Raw genomic sequence first — 22,294 nt, forward strand, 5'->3', positions numbered from 1 at the left:
CTGAGAGCTGCTATCACACACATGAAGATCAAATGTGATACCAGCTTGTCACTCCAGCTTGGAACTGCAGTGACTGATAAACTGGAAAATTAGTGTGACATGATCAGAGAACATCATCCACTTTGTCTCTGAAGAAATTATTCCCATCCACAAGACATTCGCTTCTATCATGAAAATAAAGAGCAATTTTATAGTTATATTTTATTTTGGATCTTATATTCACTAATGAAGAAAAAACTGAAGACCATCTTCACTTAACACTCAACCACCACTAACCAAACTGGGTAAACAAGTGAATAGGGGTTCAGTTCGGTTTTTTATGGGGTTTTTTTTGTTGGTTTTTTTTTGGTTTTTTTTGGTCTTGGTTTTTTTGTTTGGTTTTTTTTTTTTTTTTTTTGGTTTTTTTTTTTTGGTTTTTTTTTTTTGGTGTGCCTTTTCTTTGGTTTTTCTTTTGTTTTAACTGGTGTTTTCCCCTGAACTTCCCAGACTTAGAATCCCAAGCACAAAAACACGATAGGAAATCAAACACTTGTCTTCCACCTTAACAAAACCTGACACAATAACCTGGGTAATTCTGCACACACCCCCAGATGTTTTTATCTGGTGCAAAGCTGGACTTCTGGATTTCAGCAATGATTATTATTATGTGAAAATAGAAAAATTGGGTGACATTTTTTGCAGGGTAATGGAATTATTCCTAAACCTGGCTTGATTACAGACAAGACTGACAGACAGTGCTATAAAAAGCATTAAAATGCCAAGTAATGTATTTTTGTTCGACCAAAGTAAAATACAGTAAGAAAAAGAAAAAAAAAAAAAAACACCAGAGAAGGGAGAAAAGGATTTTCAACAAGGGGAACATTTTAGAAGTGATTTTAACTGACTTTTAGATAAGCAGAACTAATGGATGTGATATTAGATCAAATCATCACATAATAGCTTGGCTCTTGTCTGACACTGTGACTTAGGGAAGTCATCCTTTAGCTGCAAGGAGTGCTTCACAGACAGCTGGGCTCCAGCTCTAGGCACTGGGAAACTGATTCTGGCCTCCCTAAATTGTAACTACATCTAGTTTTATAGAATTATTCCTGACTTACTTACAACAGTGCAAAGCTGAGTGAGATTAGACTCAGCTTTTGGTTTTTGTGAGCTTTTTTTTTTTGGTGTTTGAGTGTTTTACTGTTATCACCAAAGTCTCTGTGACTATCATGTAACAGTGATTCTTTTCCACACAGGAAAGAAGGAATTTTACAGCTGCTATTGCTCATGGAACTACGATGGAGATGTCTCCAAACATAAAGACAAATCTACAAATCTCTGTCATGCAACTTTTCCATTGCCTCTGAGCAAAGCACCTTTGTTATATTTGATTATATTTCTACATTTGGCTATATTTCTACAGTTTTGCGACAGTCATACCAGATAAACATTATCAGAGGCATAGTGGACAAAGCTGTCATCCTTAAAGTGATGCTGAAGCCATCCTAGAGGCAACTTGTGCATAAAATAAATGGGAAAAAAATCACTGCATAGAATTGCCTCAGGAGCCTACATACTACACTCCCAGAAGTGAATTAGTTACCTAGATGGCAGAGTTCTGTTGATCTTCCAGGAGATTTAGGCTGCAGGGTTCAAAATGTCACCAGTAAAACTGGTATTCGACATTTTTAGAAGGGATTTGTTACTTTACAGAAATACAAATCCATTGTAGTAGAATACAATAGATAAAGATAAAATTAGAATAAAATAAAATACCAGCCAAATGGAAGGGGATTTGCTTTGCTGCTCCCCTGATTTCAATTAAAAAATAAAGAAGTCTCACAACATTCCAACTGTAGTGTTGTGAAATCGGTACTGAGTTAGTTGCATTGAAGTTTTGAGTACAAATGAGCCAACAAACCCACCAAAGACAGTGACCCTGTGCCAGAGAAGGATCCCTGAACAGCCAAGCCATGTATTTATCTGGAACTCAGCCTGAGGAGCAAAGCAAACCTGCCCACAGGCCTGCTCCCGCTCAGCCCAAGAGGGTTTGGTTTCCATGCACGTTGGATTCTTGACCTCTGCTGAAAGTCTCACCAGAAGGGGCTGATCTGTGTCAGATATGGTGCAGAAAGCTGCAAGGTGCTCTCTGCCCAGAGAAATCTGGCAGAGCAGCAGCAGCTCAGGAGCAGCAAGTCCTGGTGGGGATGGCTCTCACCATGGCAAAGGCAGCATGGGTTCCAACCCACATGCCCATTTGAAAGGCTTCTTCAGCCTCATCCTCCTTCCCTCAGCCATCCTATCCCTGTAAAGCTGATTTCCTTCCCTCCTCTTGCTCCCTCTCCCTTTTCTCAGCTCTTCTGTTCCCTTTTTTTCAACCTGGTGTGAAGGCAAGGTCCTGCCCAAGTCCACTGCTCCGGGGTGGTTCTGATCTCATTTAATGTGAGCGGTTTTTCCCCACTGTAGGCATCAAGCAATGAGGCTGTTTGTGTTGCAACTATTCCTGGGAGTAAGAATGCTCCTCTTCATTCAAGTCAGCACAGCCTTCTCTGAAGCCAAGAAATATAAGGCCTTGTGGAAATAACAGAAGCCGACAGCTCCAGAGCTGATAAATGTCATTCCAAATTGCCCCTTCATTCACTTTCATTGTGTGCTCAGGCTAATGGTAAATTAATCGGAGGTCACAGAAGCTTGCTTCTCATAAAGGAGGATAAGTAAACAATTTTCAGCTATTATATATATTTACAAAATGATACTACTTCACTGTTTGGTCTTCATAACATTTTTACTTCTGTTATTTCCAAGAGCATTCTCAAATCCTCGCTGGAAGTCAAATGCATTAAAAATCCTGCGTTGCATCAGGATTTGGTAATAACTTCAGTCATTTCCTTTACAATAGTGGAACTACACTGATTTATTCCAAAGGACTCTAAAAAATATCTGGAGGACAAGTAATAACATACAATTGTGCTAAGTGTGAAGATGATTGTTAGGATCTTCACTCCAGCCAGTGAAACAAGTTACTCTTGTCCCTTTCTGCAGCCATCAATTCAGAATCCTCCGCTCTTCCAGCTTAAACCAAGAACTGTGCTGTCTTCCTTACTGATCTGAGCCTGTGTAACCCCAATAAGAATTAGATGCTAGTCCACCTTTATTTTTTAACTATAAAATCTCCCAGCTAACATTCTGACACATTACAGATTAGCAGAATTTTCCCAATTATGCCAGACTGCTCAGGCAAGTAAGAGACATAAAAGATAAAGCCCAGATGTAGCATCTTCCCTTCAGGTAGATGGTATCTTTCAACAGCCAGGAGATTTGATTTTATCCAGTGGATCACAGAATCTAGGATTACTCCCTGCACTCAGTTTTTATTAGAGAAAGCATTGATTGGTCCGTGCCTTTTTTTGAAATGCAGCTATTCTAAGATGACATCGATAAGGTGGGTTTTTTTCCCCAACCCAAGGATTTTTTAAAGAGTTAAAGTCAAACATTTATTTATATATCAGCCAAAACATTAATGCTGAGACTAGAAGACGTTAAGACCCAAAAGGCTTGTAATAATATAAACACAAATGCGATGAAAATAAAGTATGATCGTGATTAAAGGTTATGAAATGCCTCTTTTAAAGTAGCACATTTGTCTTAGAAAACGAAATACACACAGGCACAAAATAAATGTAGAGAATAAAGCATAAGCAAAAACACAGGAAGAGGGGCTAATGAAGTGTACCCACAGAAAGCAAAGCACTGGCAAAGAGATTCCCATCCCCTGCATCACAGCTGGGTCACAACAGTTGCTGCTTTAGGGAGAACTGATTTGCTTCCCAGGACTGCAAGATTCATTAACCAAAACTTGAATTCAGGGAACTTTAAATCCTTGATTTTCTCTAGGTTTTTTTCCCAGGTTGTATCTAGGTATTTGAGGAAAGAAAGAACCCTCCACCTACACCAGAATTTGGGGGTAAGTAAAATATCCATTGAATATTTTACTTGAATATTTGGGGGTAAGTAAAATATTCATTTGAATATTCATTGAATATTCAAAATATTAAAAATATTTTGTAGCTTCACTCAACCTGGATTAGTATAACTCTGAGCTGTCACACTTCAAACTTCAGCCACAGAAAATCTCCAAGTTCAAGTGCCTTACATGCCACACAAATGAAATGCTGCTGGCAAGCTGAGTGTGGATCACACTGCTTTTAAAGGTTTGCTTGGTCCTTTGAAAGGTAAAATGCTATAGGTTAACACAAAATGCTCATTAACATGGCAGGAAAAGTGAAAGAGGGGGAAAAGGAAGGGATTTGGCCACAGCCAGGCAGGGACAGCAGCAGAGCTTCAGACAGACCCAGGAATTCTGACTCTCAGTCAGCAGCCTTGGAATATCTGGCTGAAATGATGTCTTTGCTAATCTTGCCATCATGCTGTCTCTATTTACTTCCTCCTAGGATAAAAGGTTAATTCATCTCCACGGAGAATAGATATGGGAAAAGAAGGGGATAAAATCTGATTTGGAGAAACTCTCTAAACCATTTATTAAAAATGGCACTATTTCAACACCAAGAGCTGAATAAAAGGCTGATATCCCACATGAATAAACCAGTCTAGAGAATGGAAAGGGGGGTGGGGCTGGTGGTGAGGAACCCAGACAATTCATTAGGGTTTGATAATCTCACTCCTGTTCACACATTTTAAGGGCAGTGCACTATTAAAACACAGCCACTGAATTACTGTACTGTCCTTTAAACCCGAGTGCTAGATCCCACTGTGGCACATGCTGCAAGCCCAGGTTGCAGGGTTTATTACAAAACCATCAACTGCTCTGGGTATCATCTGACTGGCAATACAAATGTGCTTAAATGACCTGGCTTAAGCACAGCCCAGCCTGCTCTGCTAAAGAGGCTTTTCATGACCTCTGGGAACACATTCACCACGTCTTGCTGCCTATTTAAATGACCTTGACAGTACAAATTACAGTCAAATGAGTCAGAAATAAGAAGCCAGGGAGAAGGAGGCTTCTACAAGATTGCCTCTGCCACCTCAACAGAAACAAAGCCTCATTCCCCCACCCTGGTTCTGTTTCCTGGAGATCTTAATTTCAATAGAAATTGAAAATATGGAGCACTCACTGGCATGTCTGGGGCAGAAGACAATGATGCTATTGTTGCCCACTGAACAATGCAGCCACTCAGTGGCTTATCCAGACTCCTGCTTATCCAAAAATGTCTAACCAATATAAGGAACCGAGCTACAACAGCAGAGATGCAAAGAAAACCCTCTGGAATCAGTGTCCCTCAGGAATACAGCTGTCCACACACTCACACAAAGACACTGGCAGCTTCCTTCACCTCCCCTGCTCCTGGAGCCACTCATGGTGGAACTATCAGGAGTGATAATAAGGAGCCAAGGGGTAAAGGCAGTTGTGAACCATGTTGTATAAATGAATCATGCTGCTGATATTATCCTCGCTGATGAAATAATTGTATTAAATTAAGCAGGGATGTTCACATGACAGGATGGGTGAATTAGATAATGCTCATCTGCAGCTGTACCTCCTCCTGCCACATTCTCAAGTTTTGATTAAGAATAATGTGTCCCTTCCTGCAAAGGTGGAAATTTCTCTAACTATGTAGAAAAACACATACGAGACATAAAGCCAGGTATCTTGGTTGTGAGACTGTAATAAACACAGCAGAATTATTCTTCAGGTTCAGAGAAGTCCCTTCATCATATGCTTGACCACAAGTTTCAGTAGCAATAATAGAACCAGACTCTGGTTAGAAAGGAAAAGGCACTGAAGAGAAGGATGAGAGCAGGTATGAGGAAAAACAGTGTTCCTTCCTTCTGGTTCTGCACAGACCTTTACTTCTGTGATGGTGCAGAAAGATCTCTGCCTGGATTTTTTTCTATATCCAGAGCAGCATTTTTAATTAATTTATTTTTTTTTTATTGGTGTTCCTTTGCTGAGTATCTTTTCCTGCATGAGTTTCTCCCAGGAGGCAAGTACTTTCTGGACTCAGGGCATGTTATCCAACCCAAGTTAATACTTTACTGACACTGCCCAAATACTCTTATTCATGGAACTCAAAACAAAGGGGGAAGCTGAGCTGCCTTACACTAGTGACAAATACTCTTTCTGTTCTCTGCTCTGCATATAGGGAACCACTCAATGAATAAATTACTCCCCAAGGGTGATTTACACACTGGGAGGATTGCTGCACAGCTTCCACCCTTGTTCATGGAGAGAAGTGGTGCAGGAGCACAGCAAGGGAATCTGCTCTGTAGCACCTGGGACAGAGGACATCTCCCCCAGTGCTCTTCTGCAACACCAGGGACTCTCAGTGAGGGTATCCTGGGACTTCTTCCTCTCAGAGAGATCCCTAACATCCTCCCCTTTCCTTTTTCTCTACAGGAGTGGAGTTGCCAGGAAAGAAGTCAGACACCATAAATTGCTGCCCTTCAAAGCCCAAGCTCTGCTTTTGCCTGCTCTGCACAGTCACACTGAAAACCAGAGGGCTGCTGGCTGGTTTGTGTTTAGCAAAGCTGGATGCAGAATTCTCCAACAGATACAGGAAGGACAGAGAGCAGCATGCAGAGTGAGCTGTTCCTGAGATGGCAGACTCCTTCCCTCCAGCCCACACCTTTGTGTGTGTGACACAGAACTCACTCTACAGCACCTGTCCTGTCAGGCACAGAACAGAGAGGCTGAAATAACAGAGAGAAACCACAAAACTCTGGGATCCCTTTAGTCCTGCTGCTACCCTGCCATGAAGAGTGGGATGCTTCAGCTGCAGGGCAGCCCAAAAGCAGCAGTGTTTAGGGAGAGAACTGCAGTACTGCTCTCCAAAGTCTGAGTCCAGGGATGTCCTGGGACAAAGGATGTCCTCTTGTGCAGCATCTGCTCACACCTCTGCACACAGAACCAGCTCTTTAAAGGTCTCCAGGGAACACTGCACTGGGACCTTGCCCTCTGGGGTCCCGTGGCTGCTTGGCCAAGAGAACACAGCAGGACATGCAGCTGAGCAGAATGAACAGCCTGCTACGTGTTTACTGAAAATGCATTTGTTTAGTTTCACAAATCTTCAGAGACAAATCCTCCAAAGCACACTTGCAGCTCCTGGCTGGCTTTGGACTGTCAAAATGCCCAAGCATCCTTGTGAACTCTGCTGGTAATCTCCACAGACAAATAGCACAATGTGTTTGAGGAAAGCAGCCAGTAGGAGATTTCCAGGCTCATTTTCCTTGAACATGAGTTTTCAGTCCCCACCAACCTCTAGGGAAACCAGATGAGTTATGGATGCTTATCCCAATGCAGACCCAAATTTCAGCATTTGTTTTCATCCACACAGAAGTAAATTACTTAGTCCTATCACCATTATTCTTCTAATTGGGCATTTGCTCTTCTGTTTGAGTGGAACCAGCAGAAGTGAGAGTTGCTCACCACCTTGCTGAGAGGACCCAGGAAGAGCATTTTTAGTACAGCACGAAAATAAACTGCAGGAACAAAGAGCTTTTAGCCTTTACTTGCACCTCATAGAGAAAAACCTCCTTCCCATCTGCATCTCTAAGTGAGTGAAAATTTAACTCAGCAGCCTCATATATAGAAAAGCCCCAGTGAAGCTGAGCAAACCTTGCCAGGCTGGTCCTGAAATGAGAAGGGTCCATGTTGAGTAGGGATAAAACAGGAGCCAGGGCAGAAAGACTATTCACTTGGGATTCTCCTTGTCTGTGCTTGATGCCAAACCTGGGCCCTGCTGTTGGCTTTTTCTGCATCTATTGTTCAGCTGAATTTCTCACAGCACTGCTACACCTGTTTATTTATAATGTTATTATAAGTAATGTTATTTATTAATAACATTAATAATTATAATAATGTTATTATGTATATGGTTATTTATTCATGAAGTGCTCAGGTCAGAGGCTAAGCAGGAGGAGTGATTTAGGCACAGGTCAGCAGGGACTGATACAAATCTGCAGGGGAAGATGACAACTGATTTTTCACAATTTTCACCATGAAAATCACTTCACATGCAGTAAAAATCATTAGAGAGGATCACAACATTGTGGGGCAAAGGAAGGGAAAGGGTTCTTCCTCTGAAGACTGCTTCTCCCAAACTGTCCCCACTGAAATATATGGGACCAGTAAAGTGCAGGAGGGGAAAAAAAAAATCACTTCTCCAGTGTACCGTAGGAAATATTAATTAATTAGAGCTCGTAATTACTCTGACAGCTTTTTCCTTATTTTCCAGCTGGGAAGAATAAGGCACAAAGTGGCTGAATGATTTGCCTAATCTCACACAGTGAGTAAAAGCTGAGTCACGAAGAAGAGCAGAGCCACTCTTCTTCCTCAGAGCAGCGTTTGGGAGTTCCTCTGATACTGCACTGCATCTTCTAAAATGTCCAGCTGCTTCAAAACAAGTTCCAAGAAAAGCAGACAGAGGTCAGACAGTTTGATCTGTGGTTATCTGTTCCTGAAATTGTGCTGGGTGGAAACCGTAGTGGTCTGTGCCCTGGTTAATTTTGGTTTTTTAAGTCCTTTCTGCATAATTCTGAACGTGTGGAGTTGTGTCCTTATTGATGCCCTCTTCCACCCATAACAAGGCTGTTTAGAAATGGAAATAGACATTGGACTGGATTCTGTTGCTGCCTAAACTGAACCTGGAGCCACCACCTTGCAAGGAATAATCCCCATAAACGTTAGGCAGAATGAGAAGCAATAAAAACAACAAACCTGCAAGGATGGGGGAAGACTTGGAAGGAAATAAAACAAGGACCTGCAAAGCCAAACAGCATTACAAACTGGTACATTTTAAATGAACAACAAGAAAACAGAAGCCACAGTGATCAAAGCCTCCCACCTCCTCTCTGTGGTGGATGACACCTTCGCTGGGAGCACACCACCACCTCTAACCCCACACCTGCAAAAGGAATTAATTTCAAAAAGAATACACACCAAAGAGAACCATATCAAAACAAATTAGCAACAGGCCCCTCATCCTGCTGTGGTCGGGCAGGAGAGGCAGGGATGCTCACAGTTGCTAAGATTCAGGGGGAAAAAAGACAAAACAAAACCAGTCCTCCCCCACCCCTCAAAAAAAACAACAAAAAAACCCAAAACAAACCCCAAAAAACCAAAACAAAAAACCCCAGCTGTTGAAAACTTTAGAAGAAACAAGTCCAAAGACCTTGAAAGAAAAGAGATTTCAAACAGCTTGGACAACTGGCAGGGGGCTAAGAAATTCCTTTTCAAAAAACACCTGTGTTTTCTGTGACTTTGGATATCTCTATGCAGCCTAGGCAGATTTCTCACTAGGAGAGGCAGCAAGTACAGCCCCAGGAATATGCAGTGCAAGGATAATGTACACTGCATTTATGTACAGATACAACTGCTACAAAAATGGCAAAATCTGTTTTGCTACTGTAGCCACGACCTGCTTGGCAATTTGGTTTTCCAACTAATAGCTTGTCAAAGGAAAGCTATCAATACAAAGCTCCTCTGTCTTTAATGTTTGCATGCCATTGAAAACATCCCAGATCACTAAAATCAAAATGAATTTGCACTCGATCCTGCTGGATATCTTTATACCTCCTTTTAGCAGCAAGATGAAATCTAACCAGCAGCTGCAGAAACTGGAGGGAGTTTAAGGTACTCTAGGGAATGCTGAAAGCCAACACACAATTCAGTAAATACTGCACTCAGAGAAGGATTTGTTTAATTCTTGTACCCCATCCACGATCCCATGTGTGGGGTCAACTACTTGAGAGAACATCTCCTGGGAATGGCTGGAATTGTTGCATCCAGGCCTTTTTTAAATTGCTGATCCCTCAGGTCATCCCAAAGAGACTCAGGTACAGCTCCTGACTTCACAACAAACTTTCTCTGTGAATTTGAGTGAGCCACTCCTTACCTAACCTTCTGTGCACGGCCACTAACATCCCTGTGAAGTTACCATAAATGGCACCAAATATAAATCCTAGTGCTCTGCACAAGAGCACATGGCTCAGAAAGCAAAGGGGCACCCCTTTGTCTCAACTCTCCCACAAAACTGGGGACAAGACAACCTTCCACCCATGAAAAGGGTTTATTCCATGCTGGGCAAACATCAGACTTGTCTGTGAAACTGCATGGCAACAGCAACATTTGCAGCCCTTTAAGTTTGGGAACTACTCTTGATGCTATATACTTAATTCTCTCTCTCTCTTCCTCTTCCTATCTATATCTATATCTATATCTATATCTATATCTATATCTATATCATCTATATCTGTATCATCTATATCTATCTATATCTATCTATATCTAATCATCTATATCTATATATATTGACCCTACCTGTGTTTATTGTATTTGCTGCTGAATGCAGAAGAGTGCTGAAGAAGTATTCAGCCCCCCTTGGTGCACAAGGCTTCAGATCCTGTTCCTGCTTCACACCAGCAGAAATGAAATCACCATCAGGACCAGAACTGGGGCCAAATTGCTGGCAGGCACAATGAACCACTAATTGCTGGATTCATTAGTAAGACTCATAGTTTGTCCCCATGAGATGCTGAATACTTTCAGCTCCTTTTAAAACCTTGCATCTTAGAAATTAAAATTAACAACAGCAAACTAGTATTTTTGTTACACTGTAGAAACTCAGCAGGAATTTGAAGTCAGATCACAGGAAAGCTAAAATTCCATTATGTCAAATTAGGCAGATTTTTATCTACCCCTTCCCTGTGATTTCTGGAGAACATGCATGCAACCACACACAATAGCTACTCCATGCTGCTCCTCAAGCCTAAACAATTGGTTAAAATAGTTTTTGTAATGCTGACAACTGCCTCACAAAATACCTTTAAAATCCCCCAGCACCACACTATTAAGACCAACCTATTCTTTTCAGGCATAAAACAAATGTCTATTTAAGAACACATCCAAATGCATTTCCATCACTCAGCCAGGGCACTTCTACCTCCCAGAAGCTGACACTGTCAGAGATGGAAAGGGAGACAGGCAGAGAGAAGGGACCTCCAGTGCACCTACTGGCTCCACTGAAGGCAGAGAATCCAGCTCTGGCTCATCTCCAGGAGGTTCAGCTGTGTCAAAGGTTACCCACGAGCCATTTCTTGATGATTCAGAGCTGATGCCTACAGATCTCCTTTTATTTTAATGATGACTTCAATGCAGATGTTGAGACATTCTTTGTCCACACAGAAGTGTATGAGAGGGAAGTTGACATCTTAAAAAAAGAATTCTAAGAGACTGATTTGCTTTTTCTGAACAGGGCCAGCTCTGGGCAGTTTTCATATCTTATCCAGAAGAAAAAGAAAAAAAAAAAAAAGGAAAAAAAAGCCCCCTTCACCCTTTTTTTTCTCCTATGCTAAAGCTGCAGTGTTTCTGTGACTTATTCTGGGCACAAATCCTAGAGCACTGACTCAATGTGTATGTCACCAGTTAATTACCATCAAGACAAGACACTGGGGCACTTGGAAAGCACAAGATAATTTTATCTCCTTTATACCAGTAATAACACATATTTACACAGCATTATCTACTCTGCCTGAGCCCAGAGGGGTTCACAAAGTGAGTCCCAAAGATGCCATCATGGGAATCCTTCCAGCCTGCACTGAACCATCCCCATTTGGGGTGAGGAGCAGCAGCACAGGAAAGGCAGGAGCAGGACTCACCACATTTGAGATTTCAGATGTCCCACTGCTGAGAGCTGTGCAAATGTGAGATTTTTAACCTCAGCATTCATCTGTGTGTCAGTGTGCACAAGGTCTGTGTGTGCGCATGTGCTGAGTTTTCCTCACCCCAAATTTGGTCTGTGCCTTTACAGAAAATGTTGAAGGTACAGAATATCCACTCATTTATACAAATGACATATAATTTATACAAATGAAAAGTAATAAACAAATAGAGATAAATTAATTAATTTCAAGGTTTTAATTGCAGACTCTGTTTCCTGTGGATTTCTGACACTAGGAGGAGAGTACCCAGAAAAGGAAAGAAGATCATTTCAGAGAAGACCAAGAGTATTGGATTTAAGCACAAAAAGGGGTCACTCTGATCTGCAAGCAAAGCAGAAAAAAGCCAAGAGTTTAGATTAGCAGAGCTCAAGATTGACTGAGGCAACCAACAAGCTCAATTCAAAATATATTAACTTACAGCTGTAACCTGGAGCCTATACAGCTCCTAGCATGGCTAAAGATAAAAATAATCAGTGACCTGGAATGACTGCTCTCCCTGAGAGAGCCACCTTTGCAAAGAAGGACATTCACAAGGACCCACACAACAAAAATGCTCTCCAGAATTGCTACATACATATGTTTTCTCCTAATTGTACACTGAATTAAAGCTGCTTTACTTATGAAATACCTCAAACTTATGAAATACCTCAAAAATTAAAATACTTTTGTAACATCACGACTCTAAATTGAAAATCTCTCTCCGTGCTGCTCCCATCAGAGACGTGGTTTTCCCCTCCAAGGTACTCAGAAATCTTTTATCAAACAATTTTTTCCTAATTTGTTTTTTTTGTTTTTTTTTGTTTAACCAGTTCTGGCAATAGCTTATCTTTGCTTTACAAGCAGCAAGGAAAAATGTAGCAAACAGAAACTGAAGTCATTCATTAGCACAAAACGTACACATTGGAATCCACACTGACAGCATTAATGGATGAGGACACGTGAGCAAGAGTGAAGTTTTAAACCAGTTTTCATATGGTAGATCCTGTCTCAGCAGCTCGTCTGCCTCTGATGTTCTTTGGATACTCCCTGAATTTTCTCTTTGGATACTACTGAGACACTTTTCCTGGGAGATTCTACACTAGAAAGTCTAATTCTGCTGTGAGGTATTTATGTCTTAGCAGAATTGTCAAGATGAAATCTTCTATCGTTTGAGACTCAAAATTAATCCCCCTTTAATAAAAAGTAACTCACAGATTATTTTCTTAGCTGCTTTCTAAGCCTTTGAGATACATTTATACCAATCTCTAAGTTTCAGGCATGACAACATGAAGATTTTTGTTTAAATGAGATTCTTACATACTCACAAGACTTCAGCACCTTGGACCTTAAGGAAGCTCCATTATAAAACCAAAACACGTAGCCACACTGCTTTGAAAAATATGTGTACTCCAAAGTGATGCTTTCCACTCAATGTCTCTGAATCCCTCTTTTGCAACAGCTCATTTTACACTGAACAATTCAAACTGCCTTCTGTACAACACATGTGTAGTTCTGAGAAACCTGAGTGAAAAGTTGCCAAGCTCTTCATGTAAATCTAAAGTTAATACTAATCCAAAAGAAACTGTCTTGTTGAATTTGAGAAGAAAACTGATTTTTCCACTCTGCTGCTAAATTTTGCTTCTTTTCAGATATCCACAGCTACCAGGGATTAGAGATTAAAATGTTTCAGATTAAAATATTTTTGGAGCTCCCTTGTTAGGTGATTATCATTCAGGAATCCTTCCTGCACGACGCATTTCCCTGCTGCTTCCTTGGAGCTGCATTCTGTCAGAGCATGTCAGGAGGAGCTAATTTCAAATCCAGCATGCAGAGTGGATACAAACCCTTGTGCAGACAAAACAAGCAGTTTCTGTCAGACTGATCACACTGGGACTTCATTCCACCACCTCAGAAATTCCCTTCCTGTGTTGAAAGGAGTTGTACATTTGGTAAAAGGTGGCTCTGCTGCTGCCACTACACACACCAGCCAACACAGCCTTTGCACTTTTCTTTTGGCTATTGGCACACACAGGGAAATGCTCAAACACTTGGTCTGGAGCTGCAAAAGGGAAGATTTAATTCCCTTTTAAGATTTAATTTCCCAGGACCTGAAGAACCTGGTTCCTCTCTGGAGTTATCTGGGAGAGTGAGAGTTCTCTGCTTGGTGCCAAGCTCCCCCTTTAATCCATGAGACAGGGACATTGCTGCACTGCCATCACCTGTGCTCCTGGATAAACACATCCCTGGGTTCACAGACTCTTAACAGCCCAGAGAATGAAAACCAAATCTCTAGAATAAAGGATGACCTCTAACAAGAATTTCACATTCTGAAGGAAACGATACATTAATCTGATATTGGCATAACTCCCTGGTTTGCTATCTGTATTTGACTTAGAGCTAATATTGGCTCCCCATCTTTTCAGGGCTGCTGCACTCAGCAGCCCACAGTGAAGAAGGAACTTCATGTATTTCCCCTCATGGCTGGTTCCCCTTCTTCAGCATAAAGACCTTCTGCTAAATATTTTTTAACTCTCCCCACAGACCAAAGTCACCCAAATGCAAGGAGTATCAGCAAAAACCACTGCAACCAGAAAAAAACAATTTTTTTTTCTCTGTTGCATTATGCAGCTCCAGATTGCACGCTCTCCTAAAGCCCTTTAATGCTATTTTTAGGACTTTGTGGACAACTGGCACCATCAGCTCAACAGCTCTCTCAGTAGCATTAAAAACCCTTGACTCTGTGACACTGTTTTCTTATTTGGGACCAATCCAGTCTCCTCTTGCTCTTTCCCATTTCTTAGTTCCAGCTGACAGAAGAAGGGCAGTTCTGTCAGGAAAGCTTCTGAGAATGAATGCTCAGATATTTCTGAGTAACCTGAATGGGGACCACTGACACAAAACTGATCAGAGCTACTACCTGCTGCCCTCCCCACCAGTTTTATTTATTTATACCAGGTTCAGAAAGCATGAACAGCAAAAAACAGCAGAGAAAGGACACGGTGCCTGCTTTTTACCCCTTGCTCTACACCTCTGCTCTCCCTGACTGGTTTCTGAGGACCTCTCTCTCAGGAATAAAGCAGTCTCGCTTGATACTTGTGTATCTCACTTCTGCTTTGCCATCAGAGATTTTGTAAGGTTTTTTCCCCTTTTTGTTGTATTTTCTTCTGAGTTTTCACTGTAAGGAGTGCCAGCTGAGCCTGACAAGGGTTAATTGCCTGGCAGCTCTGCTGGTGAGGCCATGGGATCAGGGAAGAGGAGCTGTGGACAGCTCATCCTAGGAGCCCCTCCACATATCTAATTTATTTTTAGGAAAGTAAGGAGGGCTGTTAGGCAGCAGAATGCTGTGCAAGGCCCTGCTGCTGCTGTTTAGATGCTGCTATTAACATTGCTTGTATTGTTTGGAGCCCATTTGCAATTTTAGAAAAGCACCTTAAGAAGTTCCATTAATACTCATCATTTCCCTGTGCTCCAGCAAATGGTTTAAAAAGTCATTGTTTATATGCCTGCATGTCAGATACAGGCAGGAGAGCAAGGAAGAGGAAAACAACTTCAAAGATTCTGTCACCAGCTCCCCATTTTACTATTTAGGATCAAAAGCATGGGCAGCAAAGGAGAGAGGCTCCCAGGTAAAGAGATTATTACCTACAAGATGGGCAGGGAGCCTGAAGAAAAGAGCACAGCACAGATGAGCTTACAGCTCCCTGCTCATCACTGCCTCTGCACTGTAAACTTTCCCTTGATTATCTTACAGCTATTTCTGACCTGTTTGATGCTCTGGCAAGGGGATTGGGAAATGCAATCACTGGAAATGTTTTGGATGTACTGATGTATAATATTCTAGTGCTAATTGTTATTCCGGTGCTGAAAAGATTAATAGATTAATTTAGCAAGGATTTATTTTTTTAAATCAGTGGCATATGAAGAATTGTGTCCAGCCTGGAAACTCTCAAAAATAGAAGAGCTTGCAAATGCTGGAGATAAAAGTTGTGTAAATATAGCCCAGTCTTTTATCAGGGATGCTGTGTCTTGCATCACTTCAGTGAGAACTGCTGTCCTTCGTTCTAAAATACCTCAGTACTCTGCTGAAAATGAGGATGCCTGAATTTCCTGTTGCTTGGCATTCAGGCATTCAGCAGCTCTGAGCTCTCCAGCCACTGAACAGGACAAGGACTGCCATCAGTACACGGGGCCTAATTGTGCTGTGGGTTACTTCCAGACAGGTTCCTCTTCTCTGCTCTTCAGGGATAAGAATTTGTCCCCCTCCAACACAATCACCTGTACACAGGCATTTTATCAATTTACATTAGATGCTTTCCATTAGCATGTTCAAAAATAGCAGCTCTGAGGGCACAAGGAGTCTGTATGTCCACTTTTCACCAGGCTCCTCCACACTCAGTCATGTGGCAAGTGAGTGGTGCACATAATGGGGACTAATGTTTGCCCAAGATCTCTCCAGGATAAAATTCCACATTCTGCACCATCATATGAAAGGGAGAGATGAGAGGAAGGGAGACAAATGCACCCAACTTAACACCCAACTTAACAGGGTTACTTAGGGTGGCCACTGAAAATGAAGTTCAAGTCAACAATTTGCCTGGGGTAGAATCAGAAATATCATGGAGATGATACAGATTTTACTGTTTTAGGGCATTTTTTTCTTATTTCCTTCAGACAAGAAAATAAGGAAAAGGAATTTTCCTTTTTTTCCACTATATTTTCATTAAAAAATCTTTCCTACCAAAACTGGGTAGTCTCATCACCAGTTATGGCTGGGACAGGAAAATCCACAACCAGCTCCCCACAGAAGGAGTTCTTCTGGAGAGAACCAGAACACTTCTGGGCCACCACCAGGCACATCTGCACAAGCACTAGAACTTTCAAAGGCCATTGAATTGCTGCCCATAGGCGACACGAAGGAAATTCCATCCAAAGTGTTCACTTTGGTGATCAGATAATGTGAAACTAAAGCACCCTCTTCAGTTAAAGACTCAGATCGATATTTCTCTGAATATTGCAGCTGAGGAGAATCTGACTGTGTGTATCCAGCTGCTCAGTCCTGCTCCTGCCTTGTCTGAAACACATTTCCCTTCCTTGTCACAACTCCCAGGTGCTACTGCAGAGCATCACTGCCAGAATACATAGAATAGAACAAAAAATTGATTTGGACAATCTGTGTGCTCTTGTCATTGATGGAGACACAAGTGGGAGTAGGGTTAGGGCTGAGGCCACAGCGAGGTTAAAAGAAAAGTGCCCAGGAATTCTCTCCTGTCACATTTCACACTGAACTGCTGCTGTTTTACAGCAGATGCTACAGACAATACACTGTGCTCCACTAAACAGGGGGAATGTTTAGCTGCATTTACAAGCTGCACTGACACCTCACTCTAGAACTACTGCACTTGAAAGGCTCCATGGAAAGGGCTAGAATATTGCAGTGTGCAGGCGCTAGATGCTGTATTTATCCATGCCACATAAAAAGCCAGACACAAAGGCAGGAATGAACAGGGCCCTGACCATTTACAGGTGGGGGTGAAGCTGCTGTGCTCAGGCAGGTATGAACACCTGATCTGCAGGCACTGAGAGGTGGAGCTGCTGTCCTTGTGCAGGTATAAAGCACCTGATCTGAGGGCACTGAGGGCTGGAGCTATCAGGTGGGAGCCCTGGTGGCATGGCACAGGTCACAGCTCAGACAAACAGAGGGCCTACAACGCTGCTCTATTTTATCTTGTGCTTGGCCCTGTACAAGCAAGAGGCTTGAAATGACCCCTGGGAGGGGCTGGGAAGTTTATCTGCCTGGTCCTTAGCTGCACCTCTGCCTGCCCTCCCCCCCTGGGAGCAGGGCAGCACGGGGGCACCGGCACCATCACGGGCAGGCTTTGGAAATGCAGGCCAGTGTGGCAAAGCCCAGAGCTACCTGCCTTTCAGGGCACGAGGAGGAGGAGGAGGCTGGGATGTGGATGGTGTGATCAGCACACCGGCTGTCTCTGAGCGCTCCAGAAGAAGCTGTGCTGAAACCCATTTCCGCAAGACGCGCGCGCCTCTCCTTGGACGGCCTCCACAGCTCTGCTCCTTCCCTCAGCTCTGCTGGCAGGCTCTCCTCCTTGGAAGAGTGCACAGCCCCAGCTCGGGCTCCTCACCAAGGCTGCCAGAATGTGTGCAGCACGCAGAATGGCAGCCCCTCTCGTGGCTCCCCGAAAGGCAAAGCCTGGAGAGGGACGGGGCTCTCCAGGTCACAGCTGCTGCAAGGAGAGCAGGGCCAGCCTGTGCTCAAACACTGCTGGGGCCACTGATAAAAGCCCTGCCAGAACAGGAGTTGCCAAGGTCTTAGAGGAGTTTCAGGGATGTTTTCGAGTCTTACTAGATTTAAAGGATGATCCTTGGCAAACTCCCCCTGATGCTTCTCAGCATTTCTAGAGCCAACAGTTGTTCCATCTGCTGCTGAGGCTGACTTTGAAGAATCCTTGCAAAGAGCAGCACACTAACTTTAACACTACACGAGAGGAGAAAATGCCACAGCTTTTCAGAAGTGACCTAGATGTTTGCCAGTAGCTTGACACACTCTCAGGTGAGGCTGTCTCCTTGTCTCCAAACACTCGAGGGTATTACCAAAGCTGTGCCAGTGTAAACTGTGGGCTGAAAACAGAGATTCAGTAAACAGCATCTACTGAAAGCTATTCTAAGGCATTAACTATTCCTCTGATGTACAGTACGAGTGAGAAAGATCACCACAAACTAACTTCAGGAACCAAATAGCTTATGGGAATTTAAAAAAAATAAATCAAAAAAAGTCTATGAAACTCAGGACATATTTCGCTGACGACAGAAAAAAAATACATATAAAAAATCAGCAAAGAAAATAAACTTTTGGAGCTGTTGAACACAAAAAAGCTTTGAAAAAGCAAAGAAAGGTCCACACAGACATGAAGGAAGGTGTTTAGCTCCAATACATAAGCCTCAGTTTCTGCCATTGTGATGGATTTGTCAATGTGTTTTCTGAGCCAGGCCACTGCACTATTGTGTAAGCCTTATTCTAATTGCTGTGGGCTCCAGAAAGGTTTCTTTACCGTTTAGTATGATAAATAACTGTGCTCCCAGGCTGGGTTCAGAGCTCAGAGCAGCACTGGCCCAGCAGCCCAGGCAGGTCAGGTGCCCTGAGTGCAGCTCCCACCTCGCTGCTGCTGAGGACAGACAGAGGGATGTGTCTGTCACACACCATTACCATTAGAACAGAGCCTTGTTCTTTTATCCCAGCTGAACTCCCGGCTCTGTCAGCAGGAATGCTAAGTGAAATCAATGTCTGGGATTTCCAGGCTGAGCTGGGAGGTCACAGCCACTCTATCATTTCTCAGCATTATCCTCTCTCCTTCCCTCGCGCTCTCTCCCAGCCTCCAACTGGCACACAGCAGATTGAAAACAGCATGCAGCACAGGACTTACTCTGCACAATTCTACAGCCTTTTGGAGCCCCCTTCCTTTCCTTCTGGCCCACTTTTTTAGCTTATTTTTGCCCCCCCCCGCCTTTGAAAAATAAGTTCTGTTTGTCTCCTACGGAGCTGCAAGCTAAAGGCACTGGAACAACTAAAAATACAAAAAAGCAATAAAACAAAGGTGAGAACAGAACTGATCTCGACAGCTGCCAGTAAAAATGGTTATGCTCAATGTCACCAGCAGATATGGCAGGCCTTGGAATCCTGCAATTGCCACAAAATCCACACTGTGCCACTCAGATCTCCTGAGACACTCTCCTGCTGCACAGGAGAAGCAAATTCAACCCCGAGACTTTAAGTGCAGGAGATCTACAAGCTGCCAGCCACACACATGACTCCCCCTCTTGTAAAATGCACAAACTGGGTAACCAAACACTTTTTAGAAAACCCAAAAATCTACAATCAAGTATTGCACAGCTTGGTGATTTCTTCCTCTAAGAGAAGAGGCCAAGCCAAGGAAAAGCCACAGGAAGTCAGAAACTCTGCAGTAAGGAGAGAGAAAAGAGACAACCTAGAGCTTGATTCATCAACACAGCAGCTCCTGATTTCAAGCCATGTCTCTCATTCCCTGAACATGTATCTCACTGGGTTGACAATGGTATTATTTATTTGTCTGGTTATTTTTAATCTGTGCTGCTTTACTGTTGGGGTACAAACAAGACACTGCTGTCAACTCAAGGAATCTCTCCTGACATGATGAAGGACATGGACAGCATGCTGGAGGGCACTAACAAAAAGGAAGGACACATTTTTTACCCAGCTCTTGCTGTCACCCACAGAGGACTGCTTTGTCCCTGTTCTTAGCTGAATTCTTCCCAGATGTTTTCCCAGATGTTTCAACAATGTCCTCCCATTCCAGGGGGACACCCTGCCACACTCCTGCAGCCCAGAGGCCCAGGCTGGGTACAGTACCTTGCTCTTGGGAGGAGGGCTGGTTGTGCTCTTGTCTGTGTGGATGCTGGTGGGGGACACGGCAGCACCAAGGCTCCCCTGGGCAATGCCAGGGATCTTGCCTCCTGGAGACACCTGCATGGCAGCGAGCTGGGCAGCATACAACTGCTGGGAGACAGAAACAGAGAGGAGAAAACATGGGCTGGGGAGCAACACAGCACAGAAACCAGCAATGAATACATAAATAAATAAAGCATCTTCCCAAAACTTCTCCCACGGCAGAGAAAACGTTTTCCCTCCAACGGGCATTTTTTATTTAGCAGTTGTGTGTCTGAAGACAAGTGTCGCAGGCATCTTTTATGAAAAATCCTTCCCTTAGGATCTTTCCTCCTGAGAAGCTGAGAGGCCTCAGGAACAAAATGTAACCAATGGTTATCTGCTGCTGTGAATGCAACAGGTGCATCTGGGATTGGGCTCATGGGTTTGTTTCTAATTAATGGCCAATCACAGCCCAGCTGGCTTGGACACACAGTCTGAGCCACAAACCTTTGTTATCGTTCTTTCCTATTCTATTCTTAGCCAGCCTTCTGATGAAATCCTTTCTTCTATTCTTTTAGTATAGTTTTAATGTAATATATATCATAAAATAATAAATCAGCCTTCTGAAACATGGAGTCAGATCCTCGTCTCTTCCCTCATCCTGAGACCCCTGTGAACACAGACATCAATTGTCATCCTCACTTTTGTGACTCATTCCTCCAGGGATGAAGAGAGGCATCACTATGAGAAGTGTCCCAGCTCCCCTGTGTGCCCAGGGACTCAGGGCAGGCACAGAAGCTGATCCCCATTGCCTGAGCTGCTGGGCCATCCTTCCTTTCCTGAGACAGCCCAGGCACACCAGCATTCCCACCAGCAACTGCACCAAGCCCTGGGAAGCTGCTGGGTGTGACGGTTCTGGGCTTCCATTTCATGTTTCTTTATTTTAATTCCTGTGTTTTCCCTGTTTCTTTATTTTACTCGCTGTGTTTTCCCTGTTTTCCCCCAGGCTGTAAGGTGTCTGGGACAGGGAATGCCAAAATTGTATTTAGTAATTACTGCAGGAGTCCACTCTCAGTTGAGTTGTGGGGAACCACTAGAGTCAATATAAATATAAAGATATATTGATATGTGAATAAAGTGCTGTCCATTAATTATTAGAAGCCCCAGTTAAATCTAAGAAACCTTAGATAGAAGCAAATTTGGTCTTTGCATCTATCTAAGAAACCTTAGATAGATGCAAAGATGAAATAAATACTGGGAAGGAATTTTTCCATGCCTAGAAGAAAACCTTATTTTCAGGTGAAAAAATGGAATATATGAAATTTCAAGTGTATGCTTTACTCTCACTTCAGGGATGGACATAGCTGAAGAGAATGAAGCACACAGTATGGTGTGGAGTAACCTGCAAGGAGGGGTGAAACAAAATCTATAATTTTGTTTCACTCATGCTTTTCAAAACCTTCTGTCCTCCTGTTATCAGATTCAACATCTCACCTCAATTTGATTTATTTTGAGAATTAAAACCAAACATTCAATAAAATTTTATAAAAGGTCCCTTGTTAGAGTCCTCTCTTAAAAGTCTCTGTCTGCAACACAAACCAACTATTCTACAGAAAAAGCAGTATCAGGCCCAGCTCTCAAAGGAAAAATATGTGTTTATGAAATTGCAAGGGTCTGAAACCTATTTAACCAGGAAGATTGCTCCTATTACAAAAAATGGAAAGAAATACACAACAGGCAGCACGTTTCTTAAAGTCTTACTGTTTTTGAGCTTTTGCATTGTTGAACTTGTCTATTCATATTTAAAGTTTCAGGGCATCTCCAGCCTGTACCCAAGGAAAGGGCAGCGGTGACCAAGTGCTATGAAACAAGATGGCTAAATGACAATAATTTGTAATTCATTTAATGGACAAACTGAACTCCAACAAAAGAATATTTCTACCCCTGCTTCTCTAAAGGCATCGGATTTTGGAACAATCAATAAATCTCTGCAGAAATATTAAACTATCACCTAAAATACATCTGAAAACATGCAATATTGCACATGGGCAGGGGAGACAAAACATAATCATTTTGTTATAAACAAACAATAGATGTTACTTTTTAATTGCTTTTTCAGAAGCCCAATTCTGTCTTCCCAAAGAAGTGTTATGTACTTTTTAAATTCAAAATATTACCCTTATT

At 42.7% G+C, this 22,294-nt stretch overlaps 1 protein-coding gene across 25 annotated transcripts in view; it reads right to left on the reverse strand.

Moving 5' to 3' along the window:
* SOX5 (SRY-box transcription factor 5) overlaps positions 1–22,294 on the reverse strand; it is a 608,636-nt gene that overhangs the window by 34,886 nt on the left and 551,456 nt on the right. For 24 of the 25 annotated variants that reach the window (XR_011677034.1, XR_011677035.1, XM_071417998.1 and 21 more), the window contains one exon: positions 20,093–20,239. Coding sequence is in view for 23 of the 25 variants with exons in the window: in XM_071417998.1 (XP_071274099.1) it covers positions 20,093–20,239 (147 nt within the window). In the remaining 2 variants the exon portion in view is untranslated. The remainder of the gene's footprint in view (positions 1–20,092; positions 20,240–22,294) is intronic. The other variant, XM_071417988.1, reaches the window with a different exon arrangement.

The sequence above is a fragment of the Agelaius tricolor genome, unplaced genomic scaffold (assembly GCF_023055355.1).
Source record: "Agelaius tricolor isolate 1412-34295 unplaced genomic scaffold, bAgeTri1.0.p SCAF_72, whole genome shotgun sequence".
In the NCBI taxonomy this organism is placed as follows: Eukaryota; Metazoa; Chordata; class Aves; order Passeriformes; family Icteridae; genus Agelaius; species Agelaius tricolor.